At 40.5% G+C, this 24,072-nt stretch overlaps 1 protein-coding gene across 3 annotated transcripts; it reads left to right on the top strand.

Moving 5' to 3' along the window:
• Positions 1-3,082: 3,082 nt before the first annotated feature.
• mms22l (MMS22-like, DNA repair protein) lies at positions 3,083-23,923 on the top strand. Of its 3 annotated transcripts, XM_077216747.1 has the most exons (25): positions 3,122-3,248; positions 3,588-3,785; positions 3,870-3,995; positions 4,088-4,140; positions 4,221-4,308; positions 5,072-5,249; positions 6,371-6,464; positions 6,570-6,700; positions 6,775-6,888; positions 6,963-7,139; positions 7,217-7,279; positions 7,449-7,568; positions 10,237-10,472; positions 12,316-12,825; positions 17,383-17,570; positions 17,851-18,001; positions 18,095-18,225; positions 19,139-19,278; positions 19,356-19,512; positions 19,667-19,836; positions 19,997-20,208; positions 20,368-20,534; positions 21,649-21,745; positions 21,827-21,994; positions 22,117-23,923. In XM_077216747.1, exons 2-25 carry the CDS (start codon positions 3,610-3,612, stop codon positions 22,190-22,192), a joined length of 3,723 nt encoding a protein of 1,240 aa, XP_077072862.1. In that variant the 5' UTR covers positions 3,122-3,248; positions 3,588-3,609; the 3' UTR covers positions 22,193-23,923. The 3 variants fall into 3 exon arrangements, with proteins under 3 accessions (XP_077072879.1, XP_077072862.1, XP_077072871.1); XM_077216756.1 differs by lacking the exon at positions 12,316-12,825; XM_077216764.1 differs by lacking the exons at positions 3,588-3,785; positions 3,870-3,995; positions 4,088-4,140; ... (1 more) ...; positions 5,072-5,249; positions 6,371-6,464 and having other exon boundaries at positions 3,083-3,223; positions 6,647-6,700.
• Positions 23,924-24,072: the final 149 nt, after the last annotated feature.

Below are 24,072 nucleotides of genomic sequence, written 5' to 3'. Positions count from 1 at the left end.
AAAGATGAAGGCTACAAGCTTGGAAGGCCGGGACATTTGCAATATTTACAAAGCCAGAAAAGGTGATGAAAATTAGGATTTGATTATATGCATTGTTTGTGAGGACTATTTCAATGAGTTGTGTGGCGAGGAGAATGGCCTCATTGAATACGGGGATGCATTCACTTACACTGGCTGTATGACATGTAGACTAACCTACTGTACAAAAAGAAATTAAATTAAGCCTGTGTGGAATAAATTAGCCTATAAGTAGAAATGTTTATGAAGATTCCTCTTTTTTAAATTAAAATTTATATGAAATAAATTAAACCCAATACAAAATATTGTGGACAGGCAAGGAAGGGATTGAGGGAGGAAGGGAGGGAGGGGTGGAAAGAGGGTGAATCTGCTGTACCTGCACCCCTCCTAAAAGTTATTTTTGTTGTTGTTGTTGTTTATATTGTTAGTGTGCATTAAATTAATTGGGCCTACATTTAAATAACAATTTAATGTGTTTGAAGTGCCCCAGTTTGCCAATAAAGGTGTCCCAATTTGACAGTAGCGCCTGGAAAAATGTGGTTTGGGGTCAATGTGTGTTTGAGGAAAAGTCATCCATCCTGTGTTTAATGTTTCTTTCTTTTTTATTCTGTATAGTAGAGTAGAGCATATGAGGGGCTAAGACATTTGGATCATAATAAAAAATTATGCAGAAGATAAATTAGCAGAAAGTGTCCCACTTTACCAGCATCACCCTTAACAAAGAAATTAATGTTAATATGAATCATTGATTTTTTGATTACTCAAATTGTTTGGTTGACAACGGATAATCCTGTACTGTATTTCTTTTCTTATGCACTTCAGTATGGATGGACTTTCCCAGCTCCTCAAAATCACCCAGTCAATCTTTCAGTAAAGCCAGGACGTATTCACACTAAGCTGTTCGGCCTGAGGAAGTGGGAAAGGAGGGGGCAAGGGGTCTGCCATACAGATGATCCATTCCACAGAGCAAACATCCAGCACAAGGGCTCCAAGGCCTACAGGGACTCTGATAAAGCACCTCCACATTTTTATAGACAAACTACTTATTTTTCCCCTCATATCGCTTAGAACAACTGATAACTTTATATTTCTCTTAAGCGCTGTGCTGAAAAGGCTGAGGGAAAGGGCCTTTCAGCAGTTTAATTGATCAAGACGAAACCATGGGGGGCACCTTGAGATAAAAGAGACGGGAACATTTTGAAGTACAATGGTGGAATCTTTTTTTTGGAAGGAACCCAATAAGGAGTAAAATATTACTCATTACTAAAACTCATTGTGGAGCTTTAACTGTATGTTACGTTTAAGGTGCGCGCTTATTGTAGACCTATTAGAGTCAGGGATTTATTCTGTTGAGTACTTGTTTTATACTTAACCTTTAATGTTTGTCTTTTTTATGTTGGGGTGTACAAGGGATACACGAGGCAATGAGTAAGGGGGTCAAATTTCTAAGAGAAAAGGGGGTCCCTGTAACTACTCAGGTCAAGTGCTTTGTTATGACAAATCTTGTATTAACTCACTATATTTATCTAAAAGTATGGCAGCACAGCGAAAATTTTGCTGACCTTGAGGTAAATGTGTGGGGGGGGGGGGGGGGGAATAAAAGGGAACTTTTAAATAAATTGTGCTATTTTAGTCTCATTACATAAAAAAATAGCAATAAATAGATGTATTTTTTGTCCCTTGCCTTTTATTGGTTCACTAAAAAAATAATAGTTTTTGCACTTTAAGGAGGGTCAAGTGACTAGTTTAACATACATTTATTGTTTTAAATAGTCATAAGATGCCCTTCAAGCTGGCATGATTTTTTACCCTATTTTCATTAATATTTTCTACTTGCCCTTAAACTATTCTATTTTTGACAAAGGTCGTACCTGTTGATAATAAGAATAAATATAGGCTACATCTGCCTACCTATATGTTCCAACATATAAAGAGTAGCTCATCTCATCTCATCTTTACAAATGCAGTGAGTTCATGCAAGCTAATCAGCATATTGCCTGACACATCCTCGTGCTCTGATTACACAGGAACATCATTTCATTCACAAATTAAGGACGTAAATTATTCAGAGTTAATAGATTGAGACAGACGGCGGCAGCCAGTAGGATAACCTAATCACTTTACTAAAAGAAATATGAAGGTAAATTGCTACCAAATGGAAGTATCTTGAACATTTTGACTGTCTGAAAATCTGCAAGTAGGGGGCTAGCTAGGTTTTAAGACACAACTTCTCCTATATATATTTTTTTTCGTCTATTCATGCATGGTAGAGCGTTTAAAATATGAAAATAATGCAAATGACATCCATTTCAGTATCCTGTTTTTAGACACATGACAAAATCACATCCAGAGAGGGTGGAGTGCGTTATAGTGAGAGATCTACTCGATCGGTCTGCGAAAACAATGGTTAGAGTCAACATGACTTTGTTTTCTTACCTTCTGTCCGTACGCGCGCTGAGCTGCACAAATCCACGTGCGTACGGCAAGACGCAACAATTAGGATAAAACGGAGTGTTAACCGGTTAAATGTATTTTTGTCGTATTATTGTAAGTCTAATGGATAAAATGGTCTTTTACCAAACCATCTAGACATAGGCTACCGTTACATCCGTATGTAGGCTAAAACTAGCCGATAGGACCTGAGCGTCGAATAAAAATTATCAAGTCGAGATATCTGCATTCAGATGCGGGGACTGGAAGGATGCTTTTAAATGGTGGTGATGGCCAAAGCTGCAGCCGGCAGAGATAGATCTACATATGGAAATCAGGATAAACCCTGGGTCCAGTTTTACTTAACAGTGATAAACTGTTTTTAATTAGACTGGAGTAATGTGGGGCAGACCAATGCACTTAGAATACATATAGATCACGCTCAAGACGATTCAAAATTGCCTCTCCTATTTATTTACTGCCAGCGCGGAGCTGTGATTTTAACGACAATAACACATTTCCTGCATGTAATGTCAATATGTTGTCGTTGTATTTGTTGGGCGTTCCTTAATACGCTCCTCTTCCTAACAATGACAAGCGCGCGCACAAAATCCTTTCAAGATTTTCAATGCTGTAATATTATTACAGTTTCTAAACACGCCCCTGAGAACTTCTGACCAATCAAAGAGAGGCTTGGATCACTGACACGTCCGTGCACATGCGCAGTGTTGGTGTGACTGTAGCGCGGGAGAGCATTGATACACTGGGAAAGAAGGTCGTGCATAGACGTAGTTGTTGAAGTAAGTGTTATTACAGACGTTTTTATATTTCAAATGACTGATATAGTTGTGTATGTTAAAAAGGATTGGTTTCTCTTTCTATTGACATAATCTTCAGGTCGATCGCTGGAAATTTAGCGGTTCGAAAGATAAGTGTTCACTGCTGAAAATAACAACTTAAAGTAGTTATTTGCTGGTATTTTCTGGTTCAAGGATGTCTTATAGCCTGCTTTTTTGTTTTATAAGTTTTATTTAATGGTTGTTTGGTTACATTACTCGGTCTAATTTGTTGTTAAAGGTGGCTTTATTGCATGGAGTAGTTTAATTATTTTCATTGTCTCTATTCAACACTCTTCCCAGTGGTCTTTTCCACCCTGTTGACATGGAGAGTGAATTCTCACAGTCCCTCACCCCACCCGTGTCCCCTTCTGCTCTGGATCATTATGGTGAATCTGCTCCCAGTCAGCCTCCCTGCTTCACCTGTGCTTATGAACCAGGTAGAGAAGAGACAGGACGACTGTCATCAAATGGCTACATCAGCAGAGGGGCCCTAAAGAGGTAAATACTTAGTCAAGATGTTATAATGATGATACAATCTGTCAATCTGTATATTACACTCATATCCTATTTTTCCATGATTAGGTTGTTGTTAAAGCTCGATCCAGCTCCTGCGGATTTTGAAGGGGACACGGTTGATATTTTTGACTTCCCATGGGTGACGGAAACAGCGCTGGTGGAATCTACCAAACTTCTGTTTGGCTTGTTCAGGTAGGAGTGCAGGTGTGTTGGCTCTGGAGGATTGCCATGTTGTCTGCTGAAACAGGAAGTCTGCTAATTTGACAATCTGTCTTTCCTTTCAGACAAAAGGTGTTAAAACTGGAGACGCTGGTGCAGTCCAGCTCGCATGATTTCGGTAAGCATCTGGAGACAGAAAATTTGTTGCATTCTGACAATACTTTTGCCTTTGAAATAGTATATTTTGACACTTTTTAGGTCAGGCAAGCAGTCTGCATTATGAGGCAGAGGAACTCCGACAGGAATGTGTGCTGTTCCTCAGCTATATCAAGGTCTTCATTTACAGGTACACATTTTAGACCTTGTCCTCACTAATACGTAATAGTTTGAAAATGTATCTTTTTCTCTCCGTTTTGGCCTTTCGTCCACACTGAGATAAAGCTTTTTTAAAATGTTCTCCACAGTGGATTAATTTGAAAACGCAGTTTTCGCGTTGTAGTGCGGACTGTCAAAACAGAGGTATTTAAAAACGATGATGTAAGTTTATTCATGTGACGTACATTGAACCCATAGATATTCATGTTTATTCCGGTATTGTGCCTGTTATGTGCTATTCACTTTCACACAGTTGCTAAAATATGTTACTTTGCACACTCTTCACATCACAGTCCTGCAAATATGACAGAAAATGTACTCGCATTTGCTGTCCTACGGCAATACATGAGAGCAGTTGTGTTTTAGACCAAACATATGGTGACTGAGTGCGACATGGACGCATCAGTAAATGGTGAGATATTTTGCTAAAGTAAATTATCCTGTCAAAAGAATTGCGCGATAACTTTATTAATTTTTCTGTCTGTATCATCTCAATGAGCTTTTGTGAGGGTTTACGCATGCGCAGTATGGTGAAGTTTTCTTTTTGGAAACTTTTGGAAAACGTTTGGTTTTTAAGCAAAAAAAACGTCGTTTTCAAATGTATCTGGATTAATGTAGACATAGCCTGAGAGAGCTCAATGATTTTGCTCTGTCAGTGTCAAAATGTACTGTGGCTTGGTAGTACAAGCGTAATAATATCAGAAATGGGTTTCACGTTGTGTTTTGATCTCCAGGTTTTTGGAGCCCTCACAATCCCTAGATGAAGGTCCCGTTCACCCCTTTAAAGACATGGAGGCTCTACTGCCCTCAGTTTTGGTGGAGGAGCTCTTCAGTATCACGCTGCTTATTGGACGAATCAAAAATCTGCCAGCCAATGTCCAGAGTGCTTTTACAATTCAGCATCAGGGGAAGGTACTGCAGAACATGTGTGTCATGAAATAACAAGTAGAGCTGTGCAATATAGTTAATGTAAAATGATACCTTTCAGCCTTTTGATGGTATTTTTCAGAGGAAAAATGGTATTTTAAAATGGTAAATGGTATTTTTGGTATTATAAAAATGGAGGAAAAATGGTGATGGTATTTTTTCAGAGGTTTGATTGAACAGCCATTGTTGTCAAGTTGATTTAAAATGCAGTAAAATGCAAAAGCAGTTAAATGCATTTAAAGAAAAAAATAAATAAAATAATCAAAATACTGTTTGTCACTAAATAAATGTTTAATCACTACAGGAAGAGTGACATTTGATAATTTTTGCTTATATGAACAAATATAACAGTACATCATACCAGTATTAATAAGCAATATTTACCTATACATAAACCAGCATTCAAATATTTGAGGTCGGTAATATTTTTTTCATGTTTTAAAAGAAAAAGGCTCTTATGCTCAAGAAGACTACATTTATTTGATCAAAAATACAATAAAACAGCAATATTGGGAAATGTTATTACAGTTTAACTTTTCTATTTTAATATATTTTAAAATGCAATTTATTTCCTGTGATGGCAATGATTGTTTTGTTAAAAGAGAAAATTTTAAAGAATTTCATAGAAATGTTATCAGAAATTAACCAGAACTTCATCAGCATTTTTGCAATTACAATATCTCTGTCTTAATGCTTAATACTCAAGGCTGATTTATACTTCTGCGTCGGACCTACGCCGGAGCCTCTACGCCGTAGACTACGCATTGGTTTTAATTTATACTTCTGCGTCGTTGTCCGCGTTGTCGCGTTGTTACATTTTTGGAGAGGTGCACGTCAGGGTACGCCGAAGGGTACGCGCGCTACACACAGCCTACGACGTAGCTACGGCGTGAGTTCGACGCAGAAGTATAAATTGGGTTTTAATACTCTTAATACTTTGGTGGACTTTTGGAAGGTCACTGGCCAGATACAAAGTGCTTTAAAATGAATACGATACATACTATGTTGGTTTGGCTTAGATCTGCAACAACTATATTTTATCATATTACTCACCATAGTAGTAAAAGAAAGTGGCGTAAGCATAAACTGTGTCACCCCCTTTACAGCTCTTTCCTCCATCTTGGCAATTATTGCATCTGCACCTGGACATCATCTGGTCTGTTCTGGAGATCTTGCACCTGTTGGAGCAAAGGATGATGGGTATGTTGCAATAGCTGAAAATGGGGTGAGATTTTAAATCACACTTGTGACCCCGAATCTGGGACTGTCATACTAATGAGTGTTGGGTCCTGATGATTTTGAAAGGTCAGGCAGTTTACGCGCACCAGTTCGTGAATTTGACAGGCGAGACGCTCACGAACATCAGTCTGTTTGAGGACCAGGTCAACAACCTTCTCTGTGATCTCATTGGTCTGGCCATGAACAAATATAATAAGGTTTGTTTTTTTAACAATAAAAAATATTGTGGTGTAAAGTTTAGAAGGTAGAATCTTTTAGTCTCTCTCTCTAGGTGAGACCAACAGAGACTCTGAACACTCATCACTATCACTGCCTCTGCACAAAAGAATTATGGATTCTACTCATGCATTTACTGGAGCACAGGAGCAAAAGCATGCACACTCAGGTTAGCACTTTCACAATCTCTGCATAGATGGTAGTTTCGTATGATTCTTAATTTATTTTTACTTATCAATCCAGTCTTTTTGGAGTTATGTAAATGCCCTGCTGCAGACGGTTCTGAAGGGGACGCCGCCAGGAGACCGTGACCCAGGGCTCCCCATGCACTGTAAAGACCCTGAGGGCTTTTCCTGGTGGCTGCTCACACACCTGGCCCAGATTGGGATGCACAACCGGAATGGCACTGTTCAACAGGAGGTAGATCAACATTAACTAGTATCACATGGTGAGATGTTATTAATTTTAGATGAACATTGGTAAGTTTGTTGTTTCAGAAACAACTTGAGGATAATTGGAGTTTTGTGATCGGTCTGCTGAAGTCTACCTGTGATTCAAAGGTGATTACAATAATGTTGCATATTCCTGTGTATTATGTGTTTATTTGGTTAATATGCTCGTTTATCTTGTCTGATGTTTATGAGTAACATTACAGTAATACAGTAGATATTGGTTGTACTCTGCACACATGTCTTCTGAAAAGTAAATGTCAATGTGGTTACTTTTCAGAAAGCTGCACAGGAAGAGCAGATACGAATGGTGGCCCATTGCTGCCTCAGCCTCAGCTTAATGTGGGGCCCAAACGTCAGTGCTGTCACAACGCTCTGGGAATATTACAGCAAAAATCTAGTGAGTCATTGCTGCAAAATCACATTCACATTTAAGTATTATTTCATTTATTAGAAGCATGATGTAATAGTGACATCCACATTTTTTCTCTATTTAAATCTGAAAATAATAATAAGTTAAGTTAATAGTTTAGAAATCAAATATAAATGGAAATGGTAATAAAGTTTTCATAATTTCATGATTTATTATTTTATATTATATAATATTATTATGTTACTCATTACTGCAAGATCACATTCACATTTAATATTATTTCAGTAACGTGACATTCATTGAGATCCAGAAGTCAGAAGTATTATTTTTTTTTGTGTGAAAATAATAACACTAATAATGTAATTATAATAACATAAGAAATAATAACAAATATATAATTATATTAAATTAATTTATGATATTATATTGAAGAACTTTTGATATAGACTTGACTTTAATGCTTCGATTAGATCAGCATATTAGAGACCTTTCTGTACTACTTATAAAGGCCCCAATATACTTCAAGTGTAATTGAAAAACAAACTGATGTGATGTAATTTCGAACAAAATCAGGCCAATCTGGTTCATTTCAGGGGTGTGAAACAGCTTGCCAAAGCAAACTTTCCAGACAAGTTTGCTCTGGCTAGTAAACCCTTTTGAACTACTATTAGTCTATGGCGATGAAGTTATACGTAGGTGTGGCTCTGTGGCCCCGCCTCCTTTGACTTGGAAATCATTTCCGGTTCATTCCTTCGAGATAAGATGTTTGCAGGTAAAAAAAATACACTGGAGAGCTGCTTTATACTTGAAATTGAATTGTCATTGTAATTAAAAGCGACAGTGACACTGTTTTTTCATCTTTAATACTGTAAAGCTTCTTGATTTTAAGCAATCTATTGTATCCACCTTATTCTGCTCTAAACAAGGAGCGCCGCCATGACGACGTCTCCGGTTGCCTACTTCCGGTTCGTACTGTAGCAGTGAGAGAATGAGTTCAGGCTCTACATGTGCTGTTGTTGGTTGTTTTAACAATTCAAAGAAGATAAAAAACTTTTTAGAAACTGGGTGCTTTGAGCATAAGATAAAAAGGAGAGAATGCCTATGTCCGGTTCGTATCAACTACATTCAATACCAGAGAGTAGACGTTTTTGGTTAGCTGCGCTAAAACTGAAGCATCCAACGAAAAAGGTGTAATACGTTACCAGTAGGGATGGGCATTTCAAGCAAACATAATATTCGAAGATCGCTGGGTATTATGCAATTAATATTCGAGAATCGCACCTCTCCATCACATCACGCACACATGCATGTATAGGCTACACACCAGAGCATGTGAGCAAAGCGGAGCAGTGTGACGCTTAAATATAGGCTAAGTTAAACAAAAAACAAATAAACATACATTTTATATTTAAGTTTCAAAATATAATGTTTTTTTTTAAATTTATTTCATCTATGTTGATTATATGAAAAGGGAACCGCATAAGATGAGTCAGATATGAAGATGCCCAATAGCCTATATCGGAAAACATTTGGAATGGCTCAGACATGATTTTGACCACTTATCAAGTTTTGTTTTGTAGAAAGCCTTAAAGTGAATTTCGTTTAGTATAAATTGTATCTTCATTTTTATCAATGTTTTATCAACAAATTGCCTGGAATAATAAATAAGCACAAATAGTAGATATACAGGACACGGAGGCACGGGCGCGTGAACTGGAGCGCGTCTTATTAATCAACGAAACTCAGCGTATAAGTTACTTGCCTCACATACATAAGTATATCTATAGAAAGCTTGAAATGTGTACTTTTAAACAAAATAATTAAAAACAAGAAATGGGCTGCTCTCTGCTTATGTAGCTATAGGTTAATTCGTATGAAGTGTGCATTTCTCTCTATAGGCGCGTTCACTACTGCGAAGATGGCGAGTCAGTATCATCAAAGTATCTTTGCAGTCGACACTTACAGAAAACACTAGTTATTAATAAACAATTCAAATGTTTAATGCATAATCATTACTTTTGCCGGGGTTTTTTTTGTGGCAAGCTTATGCGTACGTTGAGATGCAGAATAGGCGATATATTACGAAAACGCTCATTATGGTTTAGCATTCTCTCCCATATAGTATACATAACTTTCAACCCAACTTCAGTCGTGCACGGGCAGGGGCAGCCCTACTTATTTCACATATTTTCTAACCAGCACATCACTGCGACGTTCTGAGCAAGCGGCGTTTAATCTTCATAAAGCTTCGAACCGGAAAAGGACAACCGGCTTCCGGTTCAAACCCGCAATGAATCATGGGTAAATTCGCTAACCAGGAAAAAGGTGGATAAAGTGGTATATGAAAAACATGGCGTAACTTGACTGGAGCTCCGAACTGTAGAGCATGTGCAAACATGTCCACATTGCTATGTTCAGATCCTTTCTTAACTGCTGTTTTCTCACTGCTGTCATTTTTGTTATGTTTATTTTTAACGTGTCTTTATTATTGAGGGGAAAGCACTCAACAGAAATGTACATATTCATCTAAACGCCGCTCTCAGCAGTGTGGGCTGCTTTGCGATGTTCGCTAATAGTATATTGCTGGGCACATATTTCGAACTCATTTTTATCTCTGTTAATGAAAATTAACTTCACCATGAGTATATTGGGGTCTTAATTCAGATCTCTCTCTTCTCTTTTCATGTGCACGCAGAACAGCTCTTTCACTGTGTCTTGGTTAGGTGTGTCGGGGCTGGGCACTATCAGCAGGACTCCCCTCTGTCTGTTGCAGCAGGCTAAGAGCTGCTGTAGCCCTGCTTCTGTAGGCTCCAGCTCCCACACGCAGCTCTACCGCTCAACCAACTCCTTCCATATCTTTCTGCGTATTCTGGCCCTTCACCTGAGCCAAGAACATGCTGGCGGGGCCCCCTGGAGACAGATCAAGGGCAGGTGAGAATGTGTCTTGGGACTATTTTCAAAGTTTAGATCTCGCCACCTTTGCGTGCTGATCTCAGATCTGTTGTCAGTCCATTTTGCCTGGTATGATTCTGGTGAGACACTGAAAATAACAAAATGTGGATAATGAATTTACTGTCCGGACCGTGCTCAGCCGTGCTGCAACCGCGAAGGCTAATTAGCTAACGAGCATAGCAGTTAATTCACCTTAACGCAGGCGTTCGGCTTCCAGCAATGGCATGGCGGGGGCTGACTTGGCTGGTTCAGGACCACCCCCTCCTCCCCACACACACACAAACACACGGGGAGGTGTGGGCTGTGTGCTGATGGCACTCGGGCTTGGAGTGCGCTCGGTGGGAGGCACGGCGCATGGTGCATTAATGAGATCGGCAGGGAGCGCGTTCAAGCTCGTGCTCTGGGAATGAGCAGCATCTGCTCGTGGCAGGCGCAAAAAAAAGCTGTCCGTGATAAACAAACAAACAACCAGACAGACAGGCGAAAAACGCAAACAATATCTCGACAGCCTTCCGTTCCGTTTGGCTCATTCTCTATCTCGGGTCAGTCTCTAAAACCTTGCGCCACACTTTTTTGCTCCGCGTCTATGTGTAGTCGTGATGTGGCCTGACTCCCCGCAGCCATGCGTGATGTGTTTTTGTCCAAACATTAAACGGATGCTCAAAAGCCTGCTTGTAGTGCAGTGTGTTTGTTATGGAACCTGCAGGGTTCTGTTTGGGCCAAACAGTCAACAGTAGAAAGAAGGGGGGAGTGGAGGGGTTCAATATTGATTTCTCCTCCTGTGCTGCAGCAAATTGAGCCACACACGACAGTGCAGCTACCACTGTGTGCCTGAGTGTTTCTGACATTTAACATGGTCTTTTAAAGGCATTTCACCGTGGTGCCCGGAGGATCAAACAACACTCTCTCTCTCTCTCTCTCTCTCTCTCTCTCTCTCTCTCACTCACTCACTCACTCACTCACTCACACACACACACACACACACACACACACACACACACACACACACACACACACACACACACACACACACACAAAGAAGCAAACTTGCACACGCTGCTCACAGGCACACAGCTCTCCAGGATAACTGAACGTCTGGAGGAGGTTAGCGATGAGTTGAGTGCTTAGGTTAGAGTGAAAGTGTCGTTATAATGTTTGATCCTGATAGACCCCAACACCTGTTTCATAGCTTTTTATATGTATGGCAGCATTTGTGTACTGGAAATATCATTGGAATGGATTAAATATTGATCAGTCTTGAGTCCATAAGGACAAATTTGTATTGTTGACATTGATTTACATTAGCCAACTACATGTCGCAATACATATTTCACAAAAGTGAAGTCCTGAAAGTCTAGGGCGACTTTGCAAATAGAGTATTCAAAATCAGGAAATTCTGGAAAATCTGGAATTCCCCCGGGAAATAATTTTGTTATTTTTATAATATAATTTAGGGAAAAACTATAAAGATTGCCCACGGTGTGACATACTATTTTACATTCATTGTTATTTTACACACATTTTTATGCATTGCAAACGTAAAAGTCTTATTGTAAACGATTCATCGATTCATTGACCTCATAATGCTTAATCAAATTTTCATAACTCAATCTTCTGGTGAAACAACAGACTTCTCTGGTGACATATGCCAGACTTCTCAAATCATTTTGTCTGCTTAAAACCCACCTCTTTCTTACAATCAACTGCAATCTAACATTCAGATCTGCCTCCAATGAACAATTTTTTTTATAAGATAATTATAAATATCGTATTAGCAGTTTTTATTCCACAACATGACCATGTCTGTCTCGCGTGTCCACAGACTCTACTCAAAGTTCCACCAGAGGCGGATGATGGAGCTCTCTGACACTGGCCTGCTGCACTTCCTGCTGCTCTTCCTGGTCTTGGCACAATGTGCAGAGTTGGAGGACGTGGCCAGCCGAGCGTGCGACTTACTCGCTATGCTGCCCGCCGACTCCACTCCCCCGGCCCTGCGTGCGCTGCATTGGAGAGGCCAGCTGGCTCTCGTGCTGCTGTATTTGGAGAAGGGACTGGATGCTGGCGCGTTGGCGGAGCAGTTGGCTGCCTACTTTAGCCAAGCAGCCCGCGAGTTCTACCTGAAGACCACCGAGCCTTCACGCAAGCTAGCTCTCTGGACGCCACTTAGCTCGTACCTAGAGGGGGTGAGCGAGGTGTTCGAGACGAGTTCTAATCTTACGCTGTCAGAGGAGAGGCTTCTGAACGAGGGCTTTGGACTGCTGCTGCCTGCCTGCCGCCAGTCAGAGCTCAGCTCTGCTTTGGGCTTCCTGCAGACGGTGCTGGCGCAATTACGGTGAGAGTACACACATGTAAAGATATGGCAGTTCCTCGAACACACAAACATACAGTGATCCCAGAAGCTAATACATATGGTACCCTGGCCCCAGCGCAGCTCAAATCTCTCCCCTGCATCCCTTATATGTTGACAATGGCTTGATTGTGAAGTAGTTACAAAGCAGTGTGGAGATAAGCTTATCCATTGTGCACAGAGCCCCTGTAAGCATCTCTAGGGGCCTGCGGCACCCGGGTCAGCCCGTATAGGTGCTGGAAGAGAGCTGTGTTGAGTTTCAGCCCATGGGTCCGGTCCTGGATGAAGACGGCCGAGTGTGGGCAGAGCTGAAGGGAGGGACGAGTTCGTGGCAGGGACATCGGTGTGCCTTACACGGCTAACACGGTCAGAGGTGGCTAGGGTGCGATCAAGTAAGGTGTCCGTGTTTGAGAGCATGCACACACAGTCCTCCAAGGTAAAGAATCTAACTCTGAATCACTTTAACACCGCTAATTCCCACAATTCTGAGGCAGGGTCTCAGAGTGGGGGGCAACTCATTTGCACATTAATGGGCGATAAAACTTTTTTTCCCGAACAGGCCCACGTTGGCAGTGACACTAAAATCCCACTGACCAAGTTTAAAGGGACGGACCGCTCTTCAACGTGTCCTTACAAATTACTCTTAATTTCACTGTGGTTCTGTTGTATCGCTTTTATTAATGCGTTTTCACTGACACAATTAATGTGTTATTATGTGGTCTGGTAAATTAAACCTTGTCTTCATTACGGCTGTTAAGTTGGAGGTGGCATGTGCAAGCCTTACATGAATTAGCCAGCATGCGGCTACAGGGCGATGTAAGGCAGACTGTAACTGACGGATGATTCACGCAGATAACACAGGCCAGGCTCTAGTCACGCTCTAATTCTCCTCATTGCATTCCCTGCCACGATTCTCTGTGTGTGTGGGCAGTGAGCTCACAATGGTGACCCCTGCAGCACGGTGGCGCCTTTGCCAAGTGACTAATCGAGTTCTAGCCAATCGATTAATCTGGTTCCTTCCCACTGCGCTTTCAACCGTGCGCCCCATCTCCCCTAAGGAAAACAGAGAGCGTGGTGACACTGAGGCCAAGAAGGGAGGTGGTGAGCATTATCTGTTTTTCTCTGTTTCTGTTCAACGCAGCAGGGGCTGTTTGTCAAACTCATTTAAGAACCCAAACCAGATTTTAGTTGCCTTAAAATAGAGTTAAGTTACATCACAGCCATGAACTATTATTTGCTACTTGCTAGTCAGTTGCAGTTGGTATTAGTGGGCCAGACTTTTGTGTGGATAAATATTTTTGTAGTGCAACATGACTCATCTGCATTTTTTATATTTGTTTTCTAGGAAAAGAATGACATTTTAAATTATTTTTGTCAATTTTTAGGAGTACAGATTTGCACAAGGGTTTTCGGAGGAAAAAAATGCATAAAAATATTAAGCAGCAGAACTGTTTTCAACTGATAATAATAAAATGTTTCTTGTGCACCAAATCAGCACATTAGGATGATTTAAAAAAACCTGAACTAGCATATAGATGGCATCAAAGCCAGCAGACAACTTGAATTTTGATTTCAAGAGATTTTTGAATGCTACGTTGGAAATTTAGCTATGATTAATTTTGCTGTTAATTAATATTTTACATGCTTAAATTACATTAATTGTACAGAAATGTACTCTAGACTCTAGAGCCTGACTGGTGGGAATTCCGGTTGCACTTTATTTTAAAGTATGTGTACTTACAGTTTAGTTGCCTAAGAAAGTACTGTTTGAAGTCCCCCTGTTGTGAAAATCAAGTTTTTAATGACCATGTGGTGTTTTTAAAAATGTCAAACCATGTGCAAATTAGTAAGTCACACCATTATTGAGTATTTTCTCTTTAAAACTGCAGTGATCTAAAGACAGTTACTCTAAAGATGCCAGGTTATCCTGGTATATTTTCTGTTGATTTGTAAAATTGGGTAGATTTAGCAATATAGTGTGTATGATGTATATTACGATGTTATTTTACATATATTATATATGTATATTACAACTCCACTGACATTCTGAGTTGTTCAAAGCATTTCTAAGAATACTGATAGTTAGAAGGCAGCTGTCTGACTCTGAGATGGTGAACGAACAGGAATATGGTTGATGTAACATTAGCAACACATTATTAGCTGGTTGATAAGGTATTCAAGCAAAAGGCTAATCATATTAATTACAGTTATGTCCGATGCTGTAAAGAGCGATACCATTGTGCAGCGTAAGTTGAGCGAGTGGATCACTGAGCTGGAGTGAGTGGAGGCGGGGCTAATTTGAATATTCATGAGTCCGCTTATATTAAATGATGCAAGAGTGTAAATTATATTTAAACAAGTTTTTCCCACAGGATTTTTTTTAAATGTCATTTTGGTGATCAAAGATGAGTTTAAGGGAGAAAATTATTGACTACAGGGGGAGCTTGTGTTGGCGTATTTACTATTGAAATGGAAAGCTAAATGTTTTCATCTGCATTAGGTAGCACACTATCATATAGATTAACCCTTAAAGCTTAAAGACATAGATTAAAAGACACACAACTTTGATTCTAATTTCATGGGGTCCATCCCCACCCCACTCTATTATACCTACTTACTATTTTGAAAGGCATATTAGCCGATACTATAACATATGCATGGTCAGAAATAAGTACTATTGCTTAATGTCACAGTGGAGGACGTGGTCCTCCATCAACATGGGGTGTGTGTTGAGCGATACCGAGATATCAGAGATTACACGCTGTGTCAGATGGCGTGCTCATGATGCTTATCTGAGTGTGTGATTCCGTGTGTCAGTTTACACGAGGGTGCCCGGCATGATCGTGTAAGTCTGTGTTTATGTTCCAGAGGTGTGTGTTCAAAATCTATGCTGCAGTCCAGGGAGAGATTAAACGAGTGTTCAGATGGTATGGGGTGTGTGCGTGTAAGACGCCTTGGTGAGGGGATTAAGTGGGGTCTCTGACGATGTCTTGTACAATGAGGGTTGATGGGTATGAAAGGCCCATTCCGCTGCGGTAACGAAGCTAATGAATTCACTCTCTAATCGATTGTCTCAGCTCTCCGTGGATTAGATGCAACCTTGCTGGAAGGCGCAAAGGTGTGTGCATGTGCGCGCACACGTGACGCTCATCCCGGCCCTTTCCTGGCGCTCTCACTTTCATCGCTGAGAATGACAGGACAGGAGGATCATCTCCAGTCTAAATGAGATTACAGCCCCTTCAGCTGCTTATCTGAGCTAATGCCAGCCACTGCAGAGCCAGACTCGTCCTCTCAGCCTCCCATTCAGACCCAACCTCACAGCTACCGCCAGGCCACGGAGGAACCACTTGCCCCACACCAGCGCACACCGTCTAATCCCTCTGTCCAGAGAGATGAGGAGAATTTGCAGAGAAAGAAAGGGCAGAGGGGGATGGAGATAATACAGACAGTGAGAAAGGCAGCAGTAAAATGTAAGAAGGCTGTAATAAGGATGAATCTGGAAAGATAAGATGTGGGGAATAAAACAGAAGAACTTTTGTGAGGTTGACTGAATTTAAGAAGAGAGGGGCAAATATTTTCAAGCTCTTAATGCTTCTTTTTAGTCTGCAAAAAAAGTTCATGACACTACTATAAATTTCAAACTTGATTCAAATCTGTCTGACAATTCATCAAGTGCGTGTCCTGATTATGGGGGGGAAATGGGAATGGCAATGAGACAAAACATCAAACTGCTACTCGCATCTACTCAACCATTATCTCATTTCTTTTTATTTTTAAGCACCTCTTCTTCTTTGTAACTTAAAGCTGTTGCAGACCCTTCTTCCATGTTGTTTGTTGACATGTCGTCAAGAATTTTTGAAGTTTTTGTAAGAAGAAGTTTGGTGTTTGAAACCAATGAGGTCAAGAACAGGGCAGTGTCCAGACTTACTGTTTTGGAAAGCATATTAGCTATTCAAAAGTAGCAAAGTATTCTGACTAATATATTTTTTTTCAAAAATATATATTTTTACATAATATATTTGTATAATGTGTAATAGTATTTTAAATAATTATATTATAAATAAAAAAGTGAAAGTCACATGTGAAGGCCAAGTATGACAAACCATACTTGGAATTTGTCCTCTGCATTTAACCCTTCAAAGTTAGTGCACACACATTAGGAGTTGTGAGTAATTTCAAATTCAGCTTTTCCATAAGAGGAATACATTACATTATGAAATATAAAACCGTTAATTTAAATTCAGTTAATATTTCACAATATATTTTTATCAAATAAATGCAGCCTTGGTGAGCATAAGGACCTTCTTGCAGAAACATAAAAACAGACATTTAAATGGTAGAGTATTTGGAATGTTTATAATATATATTGTCGCTTTCAATTCATTATTAATCATTATTCAATGTTTTCAATACCTCATTTTTTTTCTTCCCCATTTTGTTGTTTCCGGAGGAATTAGTTGCAAAAAGGGCTCACCAACACTACAGCCATGAAACTGCATGTCTTGAAGTGTGCGCTTGGCATTAATCTGTTTCTCTTTTTAGGAGAGTTCACCAGCACTGTGGCCAGCCGCCTCACTCCGTAGACTCTCCCGGTTGGGCTCTTCTCCCCAGCGTGGCTAAAGAGCGCCACCAAGCGGTGGCAGCTGCACTCTGGTCCCACTTCTTCCCCTTCCTGTGCAGCATGAGGCTTTCCCTAACCCCGCCGCCACAACTTGCGGACGCCGCAGCAGGTCAGGGAAACGGAGAAAATGAACTCTTGTTCTCACAGGGGCTCTCTTTGCTTGGCTGCCTTTTCTCTGTGGGCTATGCTCTAAAAGAGCTGAATAGAAGGGAATTGTGTGCATGTGCAGCTGTTCTGATGCACACATCCACAACAACTCATCAGTGTGATGTTTTTTTTTTTTGGTGGTGGGGGGGGGGGGGTCTTTCTTGTTTGAGAAGTACAGCTATTTTTAAGGGTAGAAATGTGGGAATGAATGTGTAAAAGCTAATAGTATTTTATGTTATTAGGCTTCACACTTTTGGGATTAGACATGCCTGGCGCTGCCCCTCAAAACCTACAACCCCACCCCATCCAGTCTATTATGCAGAGCTTCGGCTGGGATGAGATGCTTCACCCCCTGCTGGTAACCCACTATCTAAATCATCTGCTGCAAAATGGGTGAGTGTCTTTTCTACATTTACTCTTTCTTCCTGTATGTAGTTAGACTGGCTCTACTGTTAGAGTGAGCTCAACTGTTCTTCTCTCACACAGAGAGATGGTCAGTTGGGTCAGCTCTGGGCCAGGCTCAGGTTCGGCCCAGGCTTTATGCGTGCGTTCCTGGATCCGCTGTGTTCTACAACAGTACCTCCATAAAAGCCAAGATGCCCCAGATACAAGAACAGGTACAAAGATCTCATCAAGTCATTCCAGGCATGGTATGGCATGTGGTTAAAGAGATAACTCATGTAAAAATGAAAATTGTCATATTTACTCAACGTCATGTCATTATAAACCTTTATGATTTTCTGGTTTTGGTTTTGTTAAAAACAACCTGATGTATAATAAATTTTAACAGTTAAATTGTGGCTATCCTGCACTTAACACTTCAGTCAAAGTCCCCTTCAAAGAAAGTCAGCTGACATATTTGCAATACCTAGAGGCAGATATTTTGAGCATGCAAGACCAATTCCTATCTACCTGAAGTTTTAATTCAGCAACAAAACCTGACATGAGGTTTCCCATAAATGTTTTTTTTACACCCACATAGTGAATAAACAGCATATATTTCAGATCCAGCCAATCCGCAGTTCTGTGCATCTCGGGACACTGTTTCTATGGTAACCAGAGCATCTAACAGCAGCTGCAATGATGCGCGATTACCAATTTTTCCAATTCATAGTAATAAGAGTGAACCATCGTGGTGTGTATATAAAGTATTTTCTTCAGTCCGGTAGCGGTACTCCGGATGTAAAAGATGGATTTCTTACTGGACTGTATGGCACACGAGCAATGGTATCCGACCTTAAATACCAGGATGTTTTGCACCAACACCATCTGGAACACTTGTAAAACGATCAGTGAGTCGTAGATACTTTTTGTTGACAATCTTGGGCCTAAAGTTAGTCACAATATACTGCAATCAAATTGACCCAACACAAAAAAAACGCCAAAATTATGGTGCGAGTAATAAATATGACGTTAATAAAAATGTGTGATTTAACCCTTCAACTATAAGTCATTCACAAATGGTAGCGAACTGGTATTCTTAATAAGTTTTGGGTGTCAGAGTGAGCAGCTCTGGTATCGTGTGTACAGGCAGAAGTCTGGATGAACAGCTGGCCGAGTTAACTAGACAGATCCTGCGACTTCCAGAAGTGGAGTCTGTGCTGCAGAGAGCAGGCCTACATCCTGGTGCTATCAAAGATCCCAAACCTGCAATGGCTGTGTTCATCAAGGTACACACACTCAAACCAGATGCTCTAATATATAAGCCATACTGTATTGCCAACACTGTGCATTTGTGCTTAACTAGGCTGTAGGTCGATCATACTGTGAGCTCCAGATCCTCTCTGAGCGTTCTTCAATGGTGTCTCGAGCACTGGAGTATGTGGGAGACATCCTCAAATACATCAAGCCTTACCTGCTGAACAAGAGCCGAGAGGGTCTACAGCTGGCATACTGGACCATAGGTCTGTGCCCTTTTACACAGTGTACTCAATCTCTTCTTGTTAAATGTAATTTTTTTCGCTTTTAAATTAATCTTATTACTGAAGTAAAATGGGTTGCGAACAGCACTTCATGTTTGTTTACTGTAAGTTTATGGTGGTTTTGTGCATTTTTCAGGCTGCTTGGTTAAGCAGTGGAGTCAGCTGTTGGCCACCTCCAAAGCCCAGCAATTGCTCTTTCGCATTGTAGATGTGCTCTTACTGCCCCATGCTCTCCTCCAGCAGGACAGTGGCGCGCACACTCAAATGCTGTCGGCCCTCAAAGACAGTCTGCCTCTGTTCCTGCAGGTTAACGCACCTCCTTCACATAATGTGCAAATCCAATTTGTACTCTGTTTAGACTGCTGAAACTTTCTCTATATCCAAAGGTCATTGTTGATTTCAGGATTGTAGAAAATGTGTGAATTCCCTGACTTTGTTATAACTAATTTTTTATCTGCATCTTTAGGGTTTGTCCATGGCAGTGAGTGTGTCCCATTCTCAGGGGGCGTACCTAAAGCAGCAGCTGCACAGTGTCATTTCCCAGTACCTGAGCCGCTTCCTCCCAGCCACGCCCTCTACTGGAGCGGTGGTCAATCATCCTGTCCTGCTGGCAGCCTGCGAATCAACAGCCACCCAGCAAGGGGAAAGACTCAGAAGGAGCATTCTGCACGTGCTGAAGTAGAAGTCTTTCCTCTGTTGCTTCCATATTTATACCTAATGAAACAACATTAAATAAATCCTATGTAGCTTCTCACATAGTCTTGAGTATAAAAGGAGAAGTCCAACCTTTCAGGAATAACTGTTGCAATTAATATAATTTTCTGTCCGTCTCTGCAGAGAAAACTTCCTCCAGTTTAAAGGTGTCGCTCCTCCCCCTCGACTCGCTGCCGTTCTCTCTTTCCTGTTGGAGCTCCTGAAAAGGAACAGTGACCGAGATCCTTCCTTACTCACGATACCCCTTCCTTTGGTGCTACGCTCACTGATGCTGGTCAATGAGCCACAAGGTTGGCAGGAAAAACAATATAAAGGCCCATTGACACCAAGAACCATAGTTCATTCACATGTGCTGGAGTCCTGTTCTGTCAACATAACTGCACAATTTTGTTTTTAGTCATTGTCTGTTAATGTTTTTTTGTTCAGCTTAAAAACATTGCTCTGAAAGTTATTGAAAAATTATATAGATAAACTGTTATCGTTATCTTATACAGTTTTGGTACATGAGTGGAGCGTTCGCATGGGCCGTGAACAACTGAGACTAGTGAACGTGCATTGAGAGAAATATATTGAGCAGAGCGTCACAACACAAAGTGCTAATGGCTAGAGCGAGAGTAAAACTTAAGCGCTGAACACTGAGGGGTGGGGCAGCATATATTTTCGTCTGTTTTTCTATTTCAGTGGCCGAAATTTCGGTGCATCCCTACTCCGTGTCACATGATCCTTCAGAAATCATTCTAATATACTGATTTAGTGCTAAAAAGATCGTAAAACTAATCCGTATGAATTGAGCGGTTTAGACCAAATTTTCTGAAAAGACTCGCTTTATATGATGAACAGATTGAATTTAGGCTTTTGTTCACATAAACATTCATCAACTCACACATCAGTTATGGTGAAAAGAAGCTCAAGCATGTTAGCTTGACACGTGACAATTAGGTTCATTCTTGTGCGTTACGCAGCACGCTTGAACTTCCACAAGAACCAATGAGGTTTGTCGAGCAAGTTCGTTGAGCTTCTGTTTATGTTCTCTGATCAAATTTATATATGTGAATAAAAGCCTAAATTCAATCTGTCCATGGTATAAAGTGATCGTGTCTCTTCAGAAAATTTATATATTTGTGGAAAAGACCTTAGATCTGTGTAATGCAAAATGTCCGATATGAACTCTGGTCGCTCACACATAAGCACCAACATTTTTGGGGGGGAAAGAGCACAAAAAATGCCCGAACCTTATTTTACCACAACTTTTAATAAAACAAGCAAGCAGTGAGACATCGCTTACACATTGTAACTCATCAATTAGAGAGATCATCTTTGAAAAAGACATCCTAACTGCTGCTAAAAATGAAAATGGAATATATTTCATTGTTTTCATTCAATCAAATCTGTTGTTTCTCTCAGTAAAGCGGTTGAGCACAGAGATCACGCAGCTTATTGTTGAGAGGTGCACCGCTGCAGTAGGAGAGCAACCATGTGAACACATCACTACTATTCTACGGTAAGGTAGCCACACTACTCAATGCTGCTTTAGAGACTGTTCTCTCACTCTGACTTACCTTTTCTTTTTTTTCTTTCCCAGGGCTTTCATGGTAGAGAATGAAGGCATATACGACCAGCAAGTGTATAATGTTTTAGAAGTTTTAGCCGTCCTTCACCCCTCCACAGTGACGGCTCTTATTCCCTTTCTGACACTGAGCCTTAGAAAGACAGAGTGCAAGAGAGGTCTGGGAAAGAATACCTCACTCAGGTACGGCAAAAGTAACCTACATGTCAGCTGAGAACTAAGAAGAAACCTAATGCTAAAACCAGTGCTATCCATTCCCATTTGCTTTTTTCCTACTTAAAAAAAAGTCTCTCCTACTGTTTTAGGAATGGCTATAGGAGGTTGTTGGCCCTGCTTGGAGACAATGGGCAGGCTGAGATGATTAGCTTAGAAGAAGACTGACTTCAGTGCATGCATCTACTCTAAATCCTCTGATGTAAACTGTGTACATGATGTAGACTTGATAAAGTTTATTCACAATATCCACACATGAATCCACTGTTTGAATACCCTTGTGTTCTGTGCTTTGCTATCAGACATCTGTCTTAGTAATACAGTGCTTTGGTTTGGGTGCGGCTCCGTGAATAGCTGGTCAAATATCAATGGTCCTTTACTCGTTTGGTGCAAAATGCTGCCAAAATTTAAGATAATGGTGCAAAAAATGCCCCAGTAGGAGTTCTTGTTTTCATTTAAAAACGTAGTCGAGCAGTATCACACAAGCCTGTTTTTCCTGAATATCAGCACGATTGCAAATGTGATTGTTGAAATTTTTATGAATCAACATTGAGATAGCTTACTCAAATAAAGCATGCGATTAATCTGAAAATGTTTACCCAGCCCTGTTTCTGCCAGTCACATTTTAGGGATTACAGTGAGATGTCATATGGTCTACTATTATTAAACAGCACTTCTGGACAGTCCACTTTTCTGACAACTGAACAGACTAGTAATCAAAATCAGTCATGAAACCACAAATATGACACCTATGGCTCCCTCGATCACCTCGACACAAAACCTGTCCTTTAACTATTCATACTGTTGGCAATCTCCATGCAATTCTGGGCACAAATTGCCTAGAGCCTCTCATCACTCTCTACCCTTATTTTTCCTCCCCTCTCCTCCATCCCAATCATTCCTTCCATTTCCATCTCAGCTCCCGGTCCTCTCTTGCAGCCGGCGGGCTCGCACCTTGCAACGCAGTGTGGCAAAGGCATCACACTTCATTAGAGCAGAGCCATCAAATGAGCAGTGTTTTCTCTCTCACCTCAGTCGCTGTGCATCTCCATCACATCGCTCTTTCATTCCCTGAGCTAATCAGAGTTACTATATTATGTTTTAACAGTTATGAGATAAGATAAGCGGGTGGATTGGAATCCACTGCTGCTTCAATGTATATGTAATGAGTGATTATATTCAAGGTATTAATCAATGTTTCCTTCTAAATATCAAATGAGTTGAATGACTTCTATGGAGATTTTACTTTTTTATAGAAGTTACCAGTATGTTCTTACTGAAATGTTCTTTTCATGTATTCTTTAATGTCTGTATTTGATATCTGAATGCAGTAACAGTGCTTGCTTATTTATCCCGGCTTCTAGAAATGAAATGGGGACTTGAAAAGTGAAAAGCTCTCCTTGAGAGAAAGAACGCATTATCTTGATGTTTTGAGAATACTCTCCTGTTTATAGTTAGAGCCTGGCCAAATCCAACCTTGGAAAAGCTGTGTCAGTGTGTGTATTAGTCTTCTTGATTACAGGTTAAGGAACCACTGGCATTATTGGAGATTGACTGAGTTGTTGTTCTGGACATGCTGGCGCCCAGCAACCCAAATCTGCGACCTAGAAGGTCACGACGTGCCTAACTTCAGGGTCCGAGTGTCAGCTGCATAATCGATGGAGATATGCTTCCATCTATCTGTATATGTGTGTAAAATCACTATGTTTATCTATTTCTTAGCCAATCAGAAACTGCAACCTGAAGCAAGGACGTAGCTTAGACTTTGGTGAAGGGTATAACTGCTGTGATCTTTGTAACTGTAAGCAGGGCCTACGAACTCCTGTGTGAGTCTTGAAGCTGACCTCTGCCTGATGAAACTGCAAACTATCTTCAGTAAATCTTTTCTTTAATTTATAATTCTGACTCCGGGTCTTCATTCATCATATCTGGTTATGGGTCTTTGACTGTAAAAGACATTACAGTCCACCTTACAGTTCCACCACCTAAGATAACCAAATAGAATAATTGTTATTGTATGGTGACAAATTAGCACTGTTCCAAAATTT

Source organism: Siphateles boraxobius, unplaced genomic scaffold (assembly GCF_051911475.1).
Source record: "Siphateles boraxobius isolate OS27281-9 unplaced genomic scaffold, OSU_SipBor_1 12, whole genome shotgun sequence".
Lineage (NCBI taxonomy): Eukaryota > Metazoa > Chordata > Actinopteri > Cypriniformes > Leuciscidae > Siphateles > Siphateles boraxobius.
Note: the sequence above shows the minus strand (reverse complement) of the source record. Positions and strands in the feature narration are given on the sequence as shown.